Source organism: Corylus avellana, chromosome ca2 (assembly GCF_901000735.1).
Source record: "Corylus avellana chromosome ca2, CavTom2PMs-1.0".
In the NCBI taxonomy this organism is placed as follows: Eukaryota; Viridiplantae; Streptophyta; class Magnoliopsida; order Fagales; family Betulaceae; genus Corylus; species Corylus avellana.
The window spans coordinates 744,836-762,975 of record NC_081542.1 but is presented as its reverse complement, the minus strand read 5'-3'; the positions used below and the strand labels follow the sequence as shown (position 1 = coordinate 762,975).

The 18,140-nt window shown below is 33.6% G+C and overlaps 2 protein-coding genes and 1 long non-coding RNA gene across 3 annotated transcripts in view; 1 reads left to right on the top strand and 2 right to left on the bottom strand.

Moving 5' to 3' along the window:
* LOC132168909 (polypyrimidine tract-binding protein homolog 2-like) overlaps positions 1–18,140 on the top strand; it is a gene marked incomplete at its 3' end in the record, with an annotated part of 97,745 nt that overhangs the window by 75,831 nt on the left and 3,774 nt on the right.
* On the bottom strand, positions 2,466–4,641 carry LOC132168912 (uncharacterized). Its single transcript, XR_009438940.1, has 3 exons — positions 4,535–4,641; positions 3,275–3,699; positions 2,466–3,179 (listed from the first exon to the last, which is right to left on the bottom strand). It is a non-coding gene; the product is annotated as an uncharacterized LOC132168912 (long non-coding RNA).
* LOC132168907 (polypyrimidine tract-binding protein homolog 2-like) overlaps positions 6,909–18,140 on the bottom strand; it is a 19,898-nt gene continuing 8,666 nt past the window's right edge. The window contains exons 5-9 of the mRNA XM_059579995.1: positions 9,220–9,321; positions 8,022–8,081; positions 7,858–7,931; positions 7,366–7,461; positions 6,909–7,154 (exon numbers count right to left, since the gene is read on the bottom strand). Of these exons, the coding sequence (XP_059435978.1) occupies positions 7,046–7,154; positions 7,366–7,461; positions 7,858–7,931; positions 8,022–8,081; positions 9,220–9,321 (441 nt within the window). The 3' untranslated portion in view covers positions 6,909–7,045. The remainder of the gene's footprint in view (positions 7,155–7,365; positions 7,462–7,857; positions 7,932–8,021; positions 8,082–9,219; positions 9,322–18,140) is intronic.

Below are 18,140 nucleotides of genomic sequence, written 5' to 3'. Positions count from 1 at the left end.
ACTCACTTTTATCTAGTTTTGCTAAGCCATTTTTAAATGTTTTTACATCCGATTAGCTATATTTCTATTTATTCTATTAAAATATTATTTTTTTACTCTTTATTGATTCTATCTTTATTTCTTTTCTAAAATTTTTATCTCACTCTTTATTTTTTTAATGATATTTCATTTAGCAACGATTATTATTTTTCAAATAATGATTTTTGTAACTATAATATTTCTGAAATTGTTATATTTTATAATAATTATATTTTTCAAATTTCGTATTTGCCAACGTTAAGTATGAAAACCATATATATATATTTATACAAGAGGGGAGAGAGAAATTTGAACTAGTGACCTCCGTTTCATTAGACGTGGTCGAGCCGATTGAATTACCTCTTAGAAATAAAAAGCATATATGATTCTAAATAGAACGAGCAGAACACTCTAAAACAACAATATTTAAAATACAGCTGGAAATTTCCTCTAACCGAATAGGCGAATACGATCCATTTGATTCCTAACTACTTGTTTGACTAGTCCATGTGCCGCTTGATTCGCATCCCTTTTAGTATGCATGACCAACCAACTCCTCCTAGAGTTTAGAACCACCCTAATATCCTCAAACAATTTAGCCATATATAGTTCAACTTATTGTAATGTTTAACACATCAAAAAACACAAGGTTATTTCACAATTCTCTGAGCTCTTCTTCTTCTACTTCCTTTATGGATCCTATTTTTCAAAGTTTTGAATCTTCCTCATCCGATGATGAGTTAGATGTCATTTTAGCTTTGTCTGTTGAAGAAGAACGGTTGCATGATGAAAGAGGCTCAACATCACGTCTTGGTCCTATTCAACGCCGCAGGTTCATCAGACGTAATACTTTAAAAGGGCATCAACGCATTTTCTTTGACTATTTTGCTGAATCGCCAGTTTATCCTCCCAACTAATTTCGAAGGAGGTTTCGAATGCGACACACTCTGTTTGAACGTATTTGAATGGAGGTAGAAGCTCACGAACCATATTTCGTCCAAAGAAGAGATGCTACTAAAAGGCTTGGGCATTCTTCCCATCAGAAGATATACGCGGCACTTAGGATGCTCGCTTATGGAGTATCAGGTGATTTTATGGGTGAATATTTGAGGATTGGAGAAAACACTGCAATTGAGTGTTTAAAAAGGTTTGTTAAAGCAATTATCTCAATTTATTCTGAAAATTACTTGAGGTCACCAAACAACACTAACATTGCTAGATTGGTAGAAGTGAACAAAAGCCGTGGATTTCTAGGAATGTTAGGTAGCATTGATTGCATGCATTGGAAGTAGAAGAATTGTCCAAAAGAATGGACAGATCTGTATTCTGGTTATATTCATGAACCAACAATAATTTTGGAAGCTGTGGCATAATACGATCTTTGGATATGGCATGCATTGTTTTAGTTACCAGGGTCGCACAATGATATTAATGTGCTAGAACATTCTTCTGTATTTACCGAGCTCACTGGAGGGCGTGCTCCTCAGGTAAGCTACTCAATTAGCGGTAATGACTATACAGTGGGATACTATCTTGCCGATGGTATATATCCTTCATGGTCAACACATTCGTTAAAACAGTTCATGCTCCACAAGGAAATAAGAGAACATTTTGCACAAATGCAAGAGTCAGCAAGGAAAGATGTAGAATGTGCATTTGGGGCTCTTCAAGCACGATTTGCTATTGTGCGAGGACCTGCGCGTTTATTCAAACCTGAAGTGCTTAAAGAAATCATGATAGCATGCATAATATTGCATAACATGATTGTTGAAGATGAGCGACATTTATATAAAAGAGCAACCGACTTCGTTTACGATCAAATCAATGAAAGTATAGAACCAAAGTATATTGGTCATACACAAGAACTTTCAGACTTCATTGAACGTCATCATCGCATTGGAGATCGAGTGACTCATTCTCGACTGCAATCAGACCTCATTGAGCATTTATGGCAAATACATAGTCAGTCTTAGCAACTTATAATTTCTAGTTTCATGTAATGTTACTGTTACTCTTTATTGTAATGTTTAACAATAAAGAGAGATTGAAATTTTGTGAAAAAATAAAGAAAAAGGAAATATGGCTGATGGAAGGCCTTAATTCATGTAAAGGTTTCGAAGGGTTTCATAAATAGGAGTGTTTGTGGCCACAACACCACCAATTGGGTAACAATGACCATCGTTGACTTCACCAGAGCCAACACATATCAAAAAGCGTACCAGAGACTCTAATTTGTTGCCTTACTACATTCAATACCTATAAACAGCCACCGTAATACATTTTCTAACAAAGCAAACATGTACAACAAAAATACTAGCGAGAAGAACTTCAAAAAGAAATTCAATAAAAGCATCAATACAATATATAGTTAAATTTGTTTTAAGGGATAAAAACAAGAGACTTCATAAACATTCCACAAAATACATTCCAATATTAGACCATGTTCACAAACTAACTAATAGGTCCACAAAATAGTCTTTACACAAAATACATTCTAATATTGGACCATGTTCACAAACTAACTATTTAGTCCACAAAATAGTCTTTCCACAAAATACATCAAACACATGTAAAAACATTTAGTCAATCAATATTCGGTAATGACTCTACGTTTTTCAAAGATTTCAATTTGACATGAACGAAAATATTATTTTTTCATAGGAGACATGTTGCTTGTATCCATACTCATAATTTCCATCTCAAGCCTTTGCCTCTTAAGAAGATGAGCCTCCGTGTCACTTTCCTTTCTCTCTTGGTCAAACACAAGCCTTTCTTTTGTAAGACGAATAATCTCTTGTCGTTCTTCCATTCTCTTTTCCTGAGTTTTCTTCTTTGTCTTCCTTTATATCATTAATCACCTCCGCAAGATGCAAAGACATATGATCTTGCCTCCTTTGTGTTTTCTCTCTCTCTTTTTGGGCCTTCTTGCCAATCGGCGTCTCCAAGTCTACAACCGTTGCTGGAGTCACATCGTCTTCCCCTAAATGTATCAACTTTGGAGTAGAAGAAGATTCTTGTGAAAGTGATTTTCTTTTCACTTTTTTGACTCCTTCGGCCACCAAGGTTTTCCATTTTGGGTGACATCTCATTGTAATCCAACAATGTTCAAAATTAAAGTGGCTGCCATGGAGCGCGTGATACAAAATCTTAGCTTCCGCAATCTGAAAAATTAACAAAGATTCAAAAATAAAATCTTGATACTAATTAGTCATTGGCTCAATAATTCAATAATTAAGATATAACAATCCATCTATACCTTGTCTAGTTCGGTAACACCACTTGGGCGTTTTGCTTCACTTGAACTACCTTGGCATTAAACTTGTTAACAGCTTTTTGGATCATTTGCCACTGATTCATTAGAGAGTTCACAGAACGTACAGAAAAATGAGGCTTCTTATCTTTCTCATAGTGTGCGTACACTCTACCCCAAAATGTCGAGCCTTTTTGATCGGTACCATCAATTGGATCCATACTAATAGTGAGCCAAGCCGATACTACTACATTGTCTTCTTCTACACTAAAGTTTGCTTTCCGTTGAGCTCTTTTAGTGGTGGATTCAATTTGAGGTTGAGTGTCTTGGGAATCAATGGTCTCATATAAAGGAGCTGGCCTATATGCATTGAAATCGTAATTTGTCTCGTGTATGAGAGGTCGAGAAAGGGATCGTCATGCAAATCCATCCTTCAAAAAAAATAAAAAGCCTACATGAAATCTAGGAAATATATGACATAAGCATATTTGTCATATATCCAGGACATAGGCTATAATTTGACAACTTAATCAAAAAAATCCATACACCACACTACGCAATTTGCAACTGAAAGGTCATTTATAGTACACAGCTTTACTGCTTAAGTTATTATTTAGGTAAACTACTCAATTTAACTGCCTTTCTCGATCCACAAGCGGGCTCTGAGCAAAAAATGTTTATGCTTAATTGTAAGCTGGTTCAATATTTCTACAACAGAAGAATTATTAAAAGTTCAAGACCCATTAACAATCTCAAATGAACACCAAAAAAAGAGCAGAGGTTGATACCAGAAAAATCCTTTTGCAATTATAACAGCAGAAAGGGACAAACTTCAATCAAAATTGCAAGGTCAACAACTATCCACATCCATCTGCAAAATAGGAATTTGGGCAATGATAATACCAACTACTATGGTGTCTACCAGCAAAATTGCTTTCCTGTATGATCAAAATCATAAAAGGCTAAATCTTTGCATGCATAAGGCTAATCCTCATTGTGGCTGCCAACAAAATCAACCAAAAGAGTCTTCAAAAAATCTCCACTCCATTCGGCCATCCACAACCAAAAACAAACAATAAAAAGCTACTAGAATTTCATCAAACAAACACCCATTCGGCTCCTCCAACAAATCCTCTCAAACCAAACACACAATCGGCCACTCACACCCAAAATTCGCAAAGAAGGGGAAACAGGGGAGGGGATTTCCACAAAACGGGAGACCGGAGAGCGATATCAAGAGAGAAAGAGAAAGAGAGAGGAGCTAACCGTGGTCTGCCGAAAGCGAGATGCGAACTTGGATCTTCCGAAAGAGAGACAGAGACTTCGAGAGGTGGGTAAGAGACAGGTAGGAAGAAAAGAGCTGGAAAGGCCTTTTTTTTTGGACGCTGCTGAGAGAGAGAGAGGAAAAAAAAAAAAGTTTTGAAAAGATTTGAAAAAAAAAAAGAGAAAACATGATAGAGAAACAATTTATAACTTCCTTAAAAACTGCTGTTATATTTAGCATTTTTTTTTAGTTTTTCTAATTAAATATTTATTTTACATTTCTTTTTTGCTAATCCAATGTAAGGATTTTTTAAATATTTAAAGAATCATTTTAGATAAAAGTAATATTTGACTATGAGTCGTGATTGGGAGCACGCCTGGCGTGCTTCAACAGTGAAGCACGCCAGGCACAAAATTTTTTTTTTTTTTTTTTCAAAAAAATTAAAATAATAAAATAATAAAAAAAAAAATTTTTGTGCCTGGCGTGCATCACTGTTGATGCACGCCAGGCGTGGTCAATATCTTTACCCTTTGACTATTCCATTAAGAATGCTCTAATATTAAATAAGTATTTTTCATATCAAATATTTTCAAGAGTAAAATAGATCGATTTTACGTTTCCTAATGTATCTCAGTATTTTCGGTTTAAAAAAGTGTTTTAATGTGTAGTAAATGTTTTCAGAAGTGTATTCTAATTAATAGAGTGCACATTTGAGAAAAATGTTTTTTATATTGTATATTTGCTTATTTTCATCAAATTCAAATTCAAAAAAAGAAAAAAGAAAAAAAAGAGCTCATCCATGTAGGGTGGGCCGGGTGGCCATAGAGTCGTTCTTATTTTTTTTTAAAAAAATAATAAATGAGTTAATATGCAAATTAAACATTAGTTTTGTCAAAGTAATCCTATGATCATTTAAGAATACATATTTGATAAATATTTTGTGATTTGAGTTGTTTGATAATATATTTGAGTTAATGCATGATGGCCGTTGCAAGTATTAGTTAAGGAGGAAAAGATACCTGTAAAGAAAAAAATGCGAATCTAAAAAACGTGTTTTGGGCCGAATTAAAATGAATGGGAAAGATATCGGAGGCTCTTCGCTAGAGAAAAAGAGAAATTTGAATTTCGCGACTTTTCGGGTCAGGAAGTTGCAAAAGTTAATGCATGATGGCTATTGCAAGCATTAGTGTAGGAGGAAAAGACACCTGAAAAGAAAAAATGTGAGTCTAGAAATCAAGTTTTGGGCCGAATTAAAATGAATGTGAAAGATATCGGAGTCTCTTCGCTAGAGAATAAGAGAAATTTGAATTTCGCGACTTTCCGGGTCAGGAAGTTGCAAAAGTTAATGCATGATGGCCGTTGCAAGCATCAGTCTAGGAGGAAAAGACACCTGTAAAGAAAAAATGCGAGTCTAGAAATCGTGTTTTTGGCAGAATTTAATTGAATAAGATAGATATTGGAGTTTCTTCGCTAGATGAAAAGAGAAATTCGAATTTCGAGAATTTCCGGGTCAGGAAGTTGCAAAAGTTAATGCATGATGGTCGTTGCAAGCATTAGTGTAAGAGGAAAAGAAACCTGTAAAGAAGTTTCTAAATCAATTTTTGTTCCTTTATTCCATTAATTTTTTTCCCTTTCTTGGTGAGAAAATGGTGTTTTATTAATTTTGTCCCTATTTTTTTTTTTAAAAAAATCTTCCTTTGTTACGTTGTCCTCTATTTTTTGTAATTTTAATTCTCTTTATTTTCTTAATTTTGTTCTTTCCATTTGATTTTCTCCTATTTTCTTTTATTTTATCTTAATCAGTCAAAGTAATGAAATGTGGTTTTCTGCATGTACGGTTGGCGAATGGTCATCATCTCCTTTTTGTTTCTGTGTTTTTTCTTTCTTGGGTTTGAACAAACATGGATTTTTTTTTTTCTTTTCTTTCTTTGTTGGTGTGTGTTTTATTATTATTGGGGTGGAAGTAATCTGAATGTGCGTAGTGCATTTCTGGAGGCTCTGTTTGATTGCTGGGTGTTAGAATTTATTAAATAAATAAATAAATTATTTTGAGTATTTAAGATAATTATAAAACATATTTTTCCTATCTAAGTAAGTGCATTGATCGGTAAGATTTACTTTACTAAAGTTAATTCAAAATTTTGGAGGAAACACAAAGTATTGAATTGAATGGAGGAAAAGTTGTCCTATATTGGCTAGATATAAAAATAAAAATAAAAATAATAATAATAAAATAAAATAAAATAAAAAGTTAATCACTTCACGGCGAATATTTTTCATTTGAGTGATCGAGAAGAACGGCTTAGCTGCGACAACGCCGCCCACGCTTGGACAATAGCAATGGGCTTTAGGAGCTATGAGGTGCAGTCATTTAAGTGACCATTGAAAGGAATTAACATTGAATAATAGTAATATTTGACATAGGAAGACTCTTATGTGAAAATCAAGAATCAGCACTCTGTTCAACACCTTTGCCCATCACTAAAATGCCTACAGAATTGTCCGAGTGCCACCTAGAGTAGAAGCCTATCTGACGAATGAGGTGTCAATTCCCAAAGCCTGACCTGACCACTTCCGTCAATGGCTGATGGAGCAATAGGAAGGTGAGCACCAGTGTAGTCCCTGAAATGTAGTTATAATAATGTGAGCAAAATGGCGATAAAAGGGTTGCAGCAAAGGATAAGGAAGAAGGATGAAAAAGAGGTAACAAATGAGGAAGAAGTGCATACACAATATATGTACAACCGAAAAGGGAAATATGCATCTTAAACGCAAAACAATTAGGAGTAAAAAGACTCAGACTGTTAATGCTTGTAAAAAGAAACAGGAATACCTGCTCTGGTGGCTCTGGAATTTCACGCTCAAATCTGTGTGGGCAGAATATGTGATCCTAGTAGTACATGGTCCCACATCATCAGGAAGAAGATAACTGAAACCAAGGACAAAAAATGTCAGTAAATCCTAATGCAGGCACAGTTGATAACTGATAAGGTATATAAAGCGCATAGCTATGTCAGTGGAGCACATGAATGTGCTAGGATCTACCATTCAAAGATCCGACATAGCACATTTTCTACATAAAGAATGGTCCTGTTGGAAAAACACAGCAAGCCAATATTTTCCACATGTTCAATCGAAAATGTTATAGATACAAGTGGGGCAAAAAAACTTTAAGTCAATCAAGAGTCTAACAGATCGCTTATACCACAAATGTTGTCCAACGGTCCAATGGTGACCAGTCTGAATGCATGTGCACCACGTAACAGCCATGCGGTCCATAGAAGTTGGACTAAATACCATGTCAAACAATTAATACAACTCTCACCTAGGAATTCTTCTTCCATCACGGGCATTCTTCGCCGAAGAGGCTGTCTCTGTATCTGAAAATTGTACCAGCACCTGAAAAAAGGATCATATACAAACTGAGTTTCTACTCAAATGCTGGAAGAATAAGGGGAAAAGGACCAAAAAAGGAAAAGGATAAGAGACCTGGAATCCGGCTTTCTCAAAGGTTATAATCTTTTGCACAAATCCAAAAGCTGAAAAAAGCTGCATCATTAAATAACTTTCAGAAAAATATACAAAAAAAAAAAAAAGGGTCCTATGAACTCAAGACCCAATAACAATCTAGGATCCCTTCCCAGAATTAATTGCAGAAAACCAGAAGCATCTATAAATTCAAACAAAGACCACTGGGATTTTATCAATTACACAAGCCACTAGACATAGAAACCATCATTTCATGTGTATAAAATCATAGTGATAAGAATAATAATTTGCTAAGAAAAGAAAGAATATTTAAAAAATACAGCACTTAGCATTCACACTACCGCCAAAAATATGCAGCGAGAAATATGCAGGTTAAAACTTCATCTAATACTATGTTTATGTAAAATAAATAACTCCCTCAAATAAAAACCACAAACTTAAGAAGAATAAAAGAAACAAAGGACCAACTAAGAATTTCTGATAATCCTTTTAGTATTCACCATGGAAAAATGCTAACAATATACTGCTGCTGGGCATGTGGATTGGTATCAAGGTTTAGTAAAATTAACAACTTCAGCTACGAACTAGTGTCTAAAGCTATCATTAGTTAATTACTTAGAAGGGTAGAAAGATAATGTCTGTCCATGACATTTATATCCACAAAGGGAATGAAGATCAACCCCATCAAGCTTGCATTCACTTCGATGCCAACGCCTCAATTATAAAAAATAAATAAATAAATACAACTAAGACTTGGATATAATTACATAAATCAAATAGTTGACTAATACAAAATTCCATAAGAGCTATACTAGATGTAGCTATGCTACTAGCAAAAAATCACGGCATGCAGAAAATAGAGGAAGAGGGATGTACAAGAGAAAAGAAAATGATAAAAGCCTGTACCATTAGAATGGTAGGTATAGGAAGTTGAGGAGGAAGAGTAGGGAAGAAAGAGCCAGTGTTAAGGAAAGGAGAAAGGAGACAAACACACATGCACTCTTTCTCCCAATGAATTAAGCTGCCATCGAAGATATTGCCTTGAAATGAGCCTACTGATCCATTTACATATACGTCAAACAAAAGCTTTCCAAAACGTGACAAACCGCAACCTAATTACAACATAATTCAGTGGATACATCCTCATAGTAGCAAGTTTACCTCTTCAACTGTAAAGGAAAGCATGCAATTTGCTTACCAAGTGTACCTCATCGATGTTGACAAGGCATGCATCGTCGCCCTCTATTGTTACCAGCAGTACATTTCCAGCAACATCTGCCATTCGAACAGTAACCCCACCCTATAAAAGAACAGCAAGAAAACGTGTAGGCCTAAGGATCGCTATAAACAAACCCATTTCACAGTCGGGCTCTGACATAGAAGTATGTACTTCAATAAAATTGACTTCTCCTTTACAATATTAATATGATTTCACTTTCCAATATTAATATGATTTCCCTTTCCCGGCATGCATGCCTTGTGTATTATAGCAGTATGCATAGTCTAAATATACAGTTGGATGGGTTTCTTCTCTAATTCTGTGGAGTTGTTTCCCGCACTTGTTGTCTCAATTCTTGTCTAACAGAAATAGAACAATAAATTGTGAACCCAAATTTATGGTACTAAAAATGCATTCTGGATAATAAAAACCCAATTTGTTGTATCGAACCCTTTATGGTCAGAAAAATTGTAAAATAAGTTCCCAGAATGCCTTTTTCAATCTACTTTTTCAGAAGCACAAATTACATTTTCCAAGGTGGAAGCAAAAGACCCCAAACACAAGCCAGAGCAAGCAAAAACAGAGGTGACAACAACAACAAATTGAAAACTAACCATGAGTACCAACCAAAGGAATTACCTATCCAAGTCAAACAGAACACAGAAAGGCAGAATTTCTCAATAACCTAATCCGAACACAAAGAAGGCCGATAATACTTTAACCATGCATCACCTATGATTATGATAAGAGACATTTAAAACCAAATTTATGTCCTAAAAATTCAATTTGGCTGAGCAGTACATATTCCAATTTCAAAAGCAAGCAAACCAAAAGAACGCGCAAGATATATATATACATTTCACCTAAAAAGTAAATTTCTAACGACATATAACTGATTCACTATATCAATTTTATCCTAACTTTATGATATATAGATACATATTGTTCAAATCTGCTGTTTAATACGTCAAATTATTGTTTCCCGATTTCTCTAACGCAGACACTCGTATGTAGAGAGAGGGAGAGATAGATTAGCAGAAAAATCAAAATCAAATAGAGGAGCGAAAAGGTAAGGGTTTTCCGCGTGTATATAAGCAAACACACAATCACATACGATTGCGAAAATTAGAGCAAATTGGAGAGGAAATGAAAAATAAATTGAAGCACCTGAAGAATTCGCGGAGCTAGAGCTTTTTTGATTTTTTAGGGTTTCAGAGATTGGGAGCTATAAAGAGCTTTTTTCTTTTGTCCCTCGATTTATTATCGTGGTGTGGTGTAGGGCTGATTTTTTTTGTTATGTTTTTTGGAGCGTAACTTGGCTGAGGTGGCGAATTTTTAGTGGTGGAGGTAGGACTTTGATGAGGCCGATGAAAAACGGTCCATGACGATGGGCCTGATAGTCTTGTGTTATGTGGGCTTAAGCTTATCCAGGTCCAGGGTGGCACGGGTCATAATATTAATTATTAAATAACTATTTTTCATATCAAATATTTTCAAGACTAAAATAGATCGATTTAACGTTTCCTAATGTATCTCAGTATTTTTGGTTTAAAAAAGTGTTTTAATGTGTAGTAAATGTTTTTAGAAGTGTATTCTAATTAATAGAGTGCACATTTGAGAAAAATGTTTTTTTTATATTGTATAAATGTTTTTAGTAATCCTACGACCATGTAAGAATACATGTTTGATAAATATTTTGTGGTTTGAGTTGTTTGATAATATATTTAAAAAGAGTGAACAATTCATCTTAAAATAAAAAACAATACGTACGTCTAGTGCAGTGGTGACCCCACTAATTATTGCAAAGCCTGTTGCTTAAATTTATGCACTACTCACGATTGCATTTTCTGTTTTGGCCCTTGAAAATATCACATCATCACTGCATAAAGAAAAAGGATTATATATGGGGCCTAGCTAGCTAATTTCCTATATATCCATTATTGAATTTCTACACACTACCAAACTTACTATATATATATATATATATATATAAAACTCAATGCATCTTTCTAATCTTTTGTTTGGCTTTTTATTATTGATTGACTCGTGAATTTATGCTACTGCGTTAGTGAAAATGAAAGTATAAAAAATTAAAGTGACGTGCAGTGTTCCGTGTTGGCACTTTAAGGCCCATTTGTTTCCTGAGTAATTTTTTTTTTTTTTAATTCTAATTCACTAATTACGTGTGAAAACTGGTCAACTCTTACGTTGCATGTTGGGTTTGTTGTGATATTTATGTATTTACAATTTGCCTATCGTATAGAGGTTTATTTACATTTTTTCATATGATATATATATTTTTTTCTATAAATCTGCATCCTCCAAGAGTGGTGCAAGAGCTCTCTAATAGCCATGTTTAGTCTCTAAACCTTGTGGTGGCGGTAATTGTTGAACAAAATCATATGATCTCTTTATTTGATTCTTTATAATTTTTTTCTTTCCGTATAAAATCTCTCTCTCTCTCTATGTGATGAGGAAAGGGTTGTTATTCTTCGCATATGTTGCCTTTCTTTTGGTTCTTCATATTTTTTTCTTCTTTTTTCCATTATTGTTTTTACCCTTTTTCATCTTCTTAATTATTTTGTTTATGCCATTTTTGTTTTGTGTTAGACAAACGTTTGTCTTATTTCAATCTTCTTAATTATTTTGTTTATGCCATTTTTGTTTTGTGTTAGACAAACGTTTGTCTTATTTCAATTTTTCTAAATCAATTTTTGTACCTTTACTTCATTAATTTTTTTCCCTTTCTTGGTGAGAAAATGGTGTTTTATTAATTTTGCCCCTATTTTTTTTTTTTTTTTTTAAAAAAAAAATCTTCCTTTGTTACGTTGTCCTCTATTTTTTGTAATTTTAATTTTCTCTTTATTTTCTTAATTTTGTTCTTTCTATTTTATTTTCTCCTATTTTCTTTTATTTTATCTTAATCAGTCAAAGTAATGAAATGGTTTTTTGCATGTACTGTTGGCGCATGGTCATCATCTCCTTTTTCTTTCTTTGTGTTTTTTCTTTCTTGGGTTTGAACAAACATGGATTTTTTTTTTTTCTTTTCTTTTCTTTTCTTTCTTTGCTGGTGTGTTTTATTATTATTGGGGTGGAAGTGATCTGAATGTGCGTAGTGCTTTTCTGGAGGCTCTGTTTGATTGCTGGGTGTCAGAATTTATTAAATAAATAAATAACTTATTTTGAGTATTTAAGATAATTATAAAACATATTTTTCCTATCTAAGTAAGTGCATTGATCGGTAAGATTTACTTTATTAAAGTTAATTCAAAATTTTGGAGGAAACCCAAAGTATTGAATTGAATGGAGGAAAAGTTGTCCTATATTGGCTAGATAAAAAAAAAAAAAAAATTAAAAATTAAAAAAAAAAAAGAAAGAAAGTTAATCACTTCACGGCGAATATTTTTCATTTGAGTGATGGAGAAGAACGGCTTAGCTGCGGCAACGCCGCCCATGCTTGGACAATAGCAATGGGCTTTAGGAGCTATGAGGTGCAGTCATTTAAGTGACCATTAAGTGGGATATGGTGGTTACAGTTCGTGACTATTGAATTGAATTATTTAGTACCATCATATGAGTCCAAAATCATTATAATATGACTAAATAATCATATCCGAAGACGCAACATAAGTGATCTTGTCTTCCATACAAATTTCTTTTTGTGTAATTTCTCATCCAAATGGTGTTATTCTGTTACTCTAGAAGGTAATATTCTGGAGTAACTATTTGGCTTCATTGTATCTAGGAACAATTTTGTCTAATTCTTTTAGCACTTTAGAAATGGGACAAAATATGTTCTAAAGAAATCCTCATTGCGATCAAGCCTTGAAGTCCGAATTTTTGCCATAATAATTTTCCATTTTCCATATATATTTTCAACACTAGGCTCTGATACTTTGTGGGTCTAATCTCTTGACTGATGAACAATCTATGTAGTAGTGATCAAATGGAATATATATAATCTGATATTTATTAGCATGTTAGATATAAAATATTGAATCTCATTCATATTCTATTGTACTTTATGATTCCTGTTACTTGGTATAATTTGGTGTAAGGGACTTGTTGGAACTAATACCTACTTAATAATATATCACATAATTTAGGAACTATGATTTTTACTTAATATTTGTATGCAGCGGACAGACTCAAACAACAGGCTAGTAAGGCCATCCGGGAAGTTGAATGGCAAAAGTTGCATGAATTTCTAGATCAATAACTTCTCGATCTTGTGCAAGCAAGGGTGTCATTTCCTTTGATTCTTTTAATTTATAGTTTCATTACCAAGTAAGTGTATGCATTAGCCTTTGGCCATGTACAATGCGTGTAACGACCTAGATTTTAAAAACTCTCATATAAATAATATTAAATAGATTAAAAGAATAAATGAATAAATTAGATCAATGATATGTGGATTAATGATATTGAATAACTATTTAGTGTTACAGGTATATTACATTGATTTTTGACATCTTTTGTATATCCATTCAATTCTAAAATTTAGCTTCACTAATATGTTTATGGGCATAATTAAACACAATTTAGTAAATAAATTATTTATATTGGTGTTTAGTGAAGTTAGAAATTAATTTGAAGCTTTGCAGTTTTTAGCCTAAAAAGCAATGTCTTAATTTTCATACTGTCTAAATGGGATTAATACTGCTAAAGAAAGATACCAAGGCTAGCCACCTTTGTTGAAAGCTTAAAGTCTTCTAGTAATGATAATTATAGTAAATATCATGATTATAATGATTTAATAAGGCAAGTGGCCAAGTGGGAATGCAAATAGTTAAAGCCTAAGTTGAATTGGAAACCTTGTATAGGCCAAAAATAGACTCAAACGAACTCGGATTAAGTCGAACCAAAAATATAAAATGTTTGTCTTGAAGTCCTCTATTTACTCTCAAAATTTCATGTCAATCGGAGTATGTTTGGACATTGAAAAATGGATCGGAATACACTGCCCTCATTTTGGACGAAAATACTATTTGGTATAGAGTATGAAATATGGACTAATTCATTCTTATGGTTAAATACATCTCAATCCTTAGATCAAAGGTTTAAAAATAAATCCTAACAATTCATTCTCTTATAAATAGAGCCTAAGCTATAGTCACTTTCACTTGCTTTTTATTTACAATCTTAGAACAAATAAAATTGTTTGCTCCTCCTTTCATTTTATTTCTTAGTTCTAGTCAAATACCATATAGCCTAGATTTTTTTTGTAGTGTTCAAGTGTTTTTCTAAAACTAGCTACCTAGAGAAGATTTGGTGGAGTTTTACTTCTAAGGATTATTGGGTAAGTGTTTCTTGTATAAATATCATGATTTATTGCTTTTATTACTTGTCCTCATTTAATTGTTTAAAGACCCAATAAAGTGTATAATGTAAAATAAAGTAATGGATACAAGTGAATTAATAATAAAGAGTTAGCGGACAAAATCAATTAAAGACTTATAATATTATCTATATATTATTTACTTTACAGTATTTACATTCAGTTATTTCTTTTATGTCATTTAAATTTCTGTTCATATTTATGGCGGTAAGGACCATTTGATCTCATCCCCAAAATATGCATTTAACATTTACATGCAGTCATTTATTTTATGTCATTTAAATTTTTGTTCATATTTCTGGCTGTAAGGACCATTTGATCTCATCCCCGAAATATGCATTTAACATTTACATTCAGTCATTTCTTTTATGTCATTTAAATTTCTGTTCATATTTCTGGCGGTAAGGACCATTTGATCTCATCCCCGAAATATGCATTTAACATTTACATTCAGTCATTTAACTAGTTATAAATGACTATCTTAGATTAATATAATAAAATGAGTAAATAAAGATAAAGTGACGGATAATAAATAAATATAAAAAGATGAGGGTCTTTAAACAATGATATTATTTGATAATGAACTAAGTATTGTTTGTATGTATGTATTATATGCAGAAGTGGAGCAGAATACTACACTAAGGAGAGTAAGTATGGATATACTTACTGAGTACTAGCTTTGTTTTATTGTTATAGGAATTCTTATTTTGTCTTATTAATATAATTTTGCAATACAACTGTTACATAATGTGTCTAATAAAATGGGCTGATAAGATAGCCACCTTAAGAACAAGCTGGGTGGATTGCCGCGAGAAACAGTCGGTATCTCAGTGGATGGGGGTATATAACCGTCCAACAGACCTAATATATAACTAAGCTGGAGCGGTGTAGTTGCCAGCACCAAACAGGTAAACCTCTAAACTGTGAGGGACATAACGGACGTAAGCGGGCTGAGAGCTCATGACAAGAGGTCTGAAGAAAGATTATCATAAAACACAAACTAATCTGTCATTACGCTGAAAAATAAATTGAAGCACCTGAAGAATTCGCGGAGCTAGAGCTTTTTTGATTTTTTAGGGTTTCAGAGATTGGGAGCTATAAAGAGCTTTTTTCTTTTGTCCCTCGATTTATTATCGTGGTGTGGTGTAGGGCTGATTTTTTTTGTTACGTTTTTTGGAGCGTAACTTGGCTGAGGTGGCGAATTTTTGGTGGTGGAGGTAGGACTTTGATGAGGCCGATCAAAAACGGTCCATGACGATGGGCCTGATAGTCTTGTGTTATGTGGGCTTAAGCTTATCCAGGTCCAGGGTGGCACGGGTCATAATATTAATTATTAAATAACTATTTTTCATATCAAATATTTTCAAGACTAAAATAGATCGATTTTACGTTTCCTAATGTATCTCAGTATTTTTGGTTTAAAAAAGTGTTTTAATGTGTAGTAAATGTTTTTAGAAGTGTATTCTAATTAATAGAGTGCACATTTGAGAAAAATGTTTTTTATATTGTATATTTGCCTATTTTCAGAAAATTCAAAAAAAAAAAAAAAAAGCTCATCCATGTAGGGTGGCCATACAATCGTTCTTATTTTTTTTTTTTTTTAAAAAAATAAATTTGTTATTAGGCAAATTAAACATTTGTTTTGTCAAAGTAATCCTACGACCATGTAAGAATACATGTTTGATAAATATTTTGTGGTTTGAGTTGTTTGATAATATATTTAAAAAGAGTGAACAATTCATCTTAAAATAAAAAACAATACGTACGTCTAGTGCAATGGTGACCCCACTGATTATTGCAAGGCCTGTTGCTTAAATTTATGCACTACTCACGATTGCATTTTCTGTTTTGGCCCTTGAAAATATCACATCATCACTGCATAAAGAAAAAGGATTATATATGGGGCCTAGCTAGCTAATTTCCTATATATCCATTATTGAATTTCTACACACTACCAAACTTACTATATATATATATATATATATATAAAACTCAATGCATCTTTCTAATCTTTTGTTTGGCTTTTTATTATTGATTGACTCGTGAATTTATGCTACTGCGTTAGTGAAAATGAAAGTATAAAAAATTAAAGTGACGTGTAGTGTTCCGTGTTGGCACTTTAAGGCCCATTTGTTTCCTGAGTAATTTTTTTTTTTTTTTTTTTTTTTAATTCTGATTCACTAATTACGTGTCAGGTCGTGTCAAAACTAGTCAACTCTTACGTTGCATGTTGGGTTTGTTGTGATATTTATGTATTTACAGTTTGCCTATCGTATAGAGGTTTATTTACATTTTTTCATATGATATATATATTTTTTTCTATAAATCTGCATCCTCCAAGAATGGTACAAGAGTTCTCTAATAGCCATGTTTAGTCTCTAAACCTTGTGGTGGCGGTAATTGTTGAACAAAATCATATGATCTCTTTATTTGATTCTTTATAAGTTTTTTCTTTCCATATAAAATCTCTCTCTCTCTCTCTCTCTCTCTTTTTTTTTTTTTTTTTTTTTTTTTTTTTTTTTTTTTTTTTTTTTTTTTTTTTGTTTGAATGGGTATACAAATCTTCATTAATAATACTGAGAATCAAGCAGAATTACATAAAAGAGAAAGTCATTAAAGGGGGAAATCTTCTCTCCAGATTCTGTTTTCTCCAAGAGTCAGAGCAAGTTTGGCAAGTTTATGTGCTTCTTCGTTGGCCTCCCGCGGGATATGATTCACCTTGTATTCCTGGAAACCTCGTAGCAGTAGTTTCATGTCTTCAATAATCAGTCCATAAGGTTGCCACCCTTCCCCTTCAGACTGCAATGCTTGAACAATCTGTTTCGCATCTCCTTCCAGTTCAATTTTCCGTATGTCCATCTGTATGCTAAGTTCAACACCTCTCCTTGCTGCCAGCCCCTCTGCCGTAGCTGGGTCATTGATAAAAGACATAGTTTCACAGAGCATGGCAAGAACTTCACCTTCGTGATCTCTCACAATGACCCCAATCCCTATCCTCCGTCCTTTGCTATCAACAGCAGCATCCCAGTTAACTTTGATGGTCCCCAGAGAAGGTTTCTGCCACTGAGCGGTAGCTGGCCTACTAGAATTAGAGCGGTGCTTAACGACTTGCCTGGCTGCTGTGTGATGAGCTTCCAGCTGGTCCTTTGCTGCACGTAGAGTTGATTGTGGACTCCTAAAGTTACCTTGAAATACCATTGAATTTCTCCGAAACCAGATTTGCCTCGCCACAATCACTGCCAGCTGCAATTCCTCAGCAGTACTCCTTGCAATCAGATTCTCCATGATATCCAAGAAACTCCGTTCTGCACTAGAACTTTTTTGAATTCTCATAGAACAATCCGACCACACATCCTGAGCTGAGGGACAACTCCAAAGTATGTGCCCAATTGTCTCCACCTCGAGATTGCAAATGGGGCAAAGAGGGTCAAGAGTGATGCGCTTCTTGTATAATTTTTCCTTAGTAGGCAGAATATCATTGCATGCCCTCCAGAGAAAGACTTGGACTCCTCGTGGGACTTCAATTTTCCAGATGGCCTTCCATAACATTTTGGATCTATCC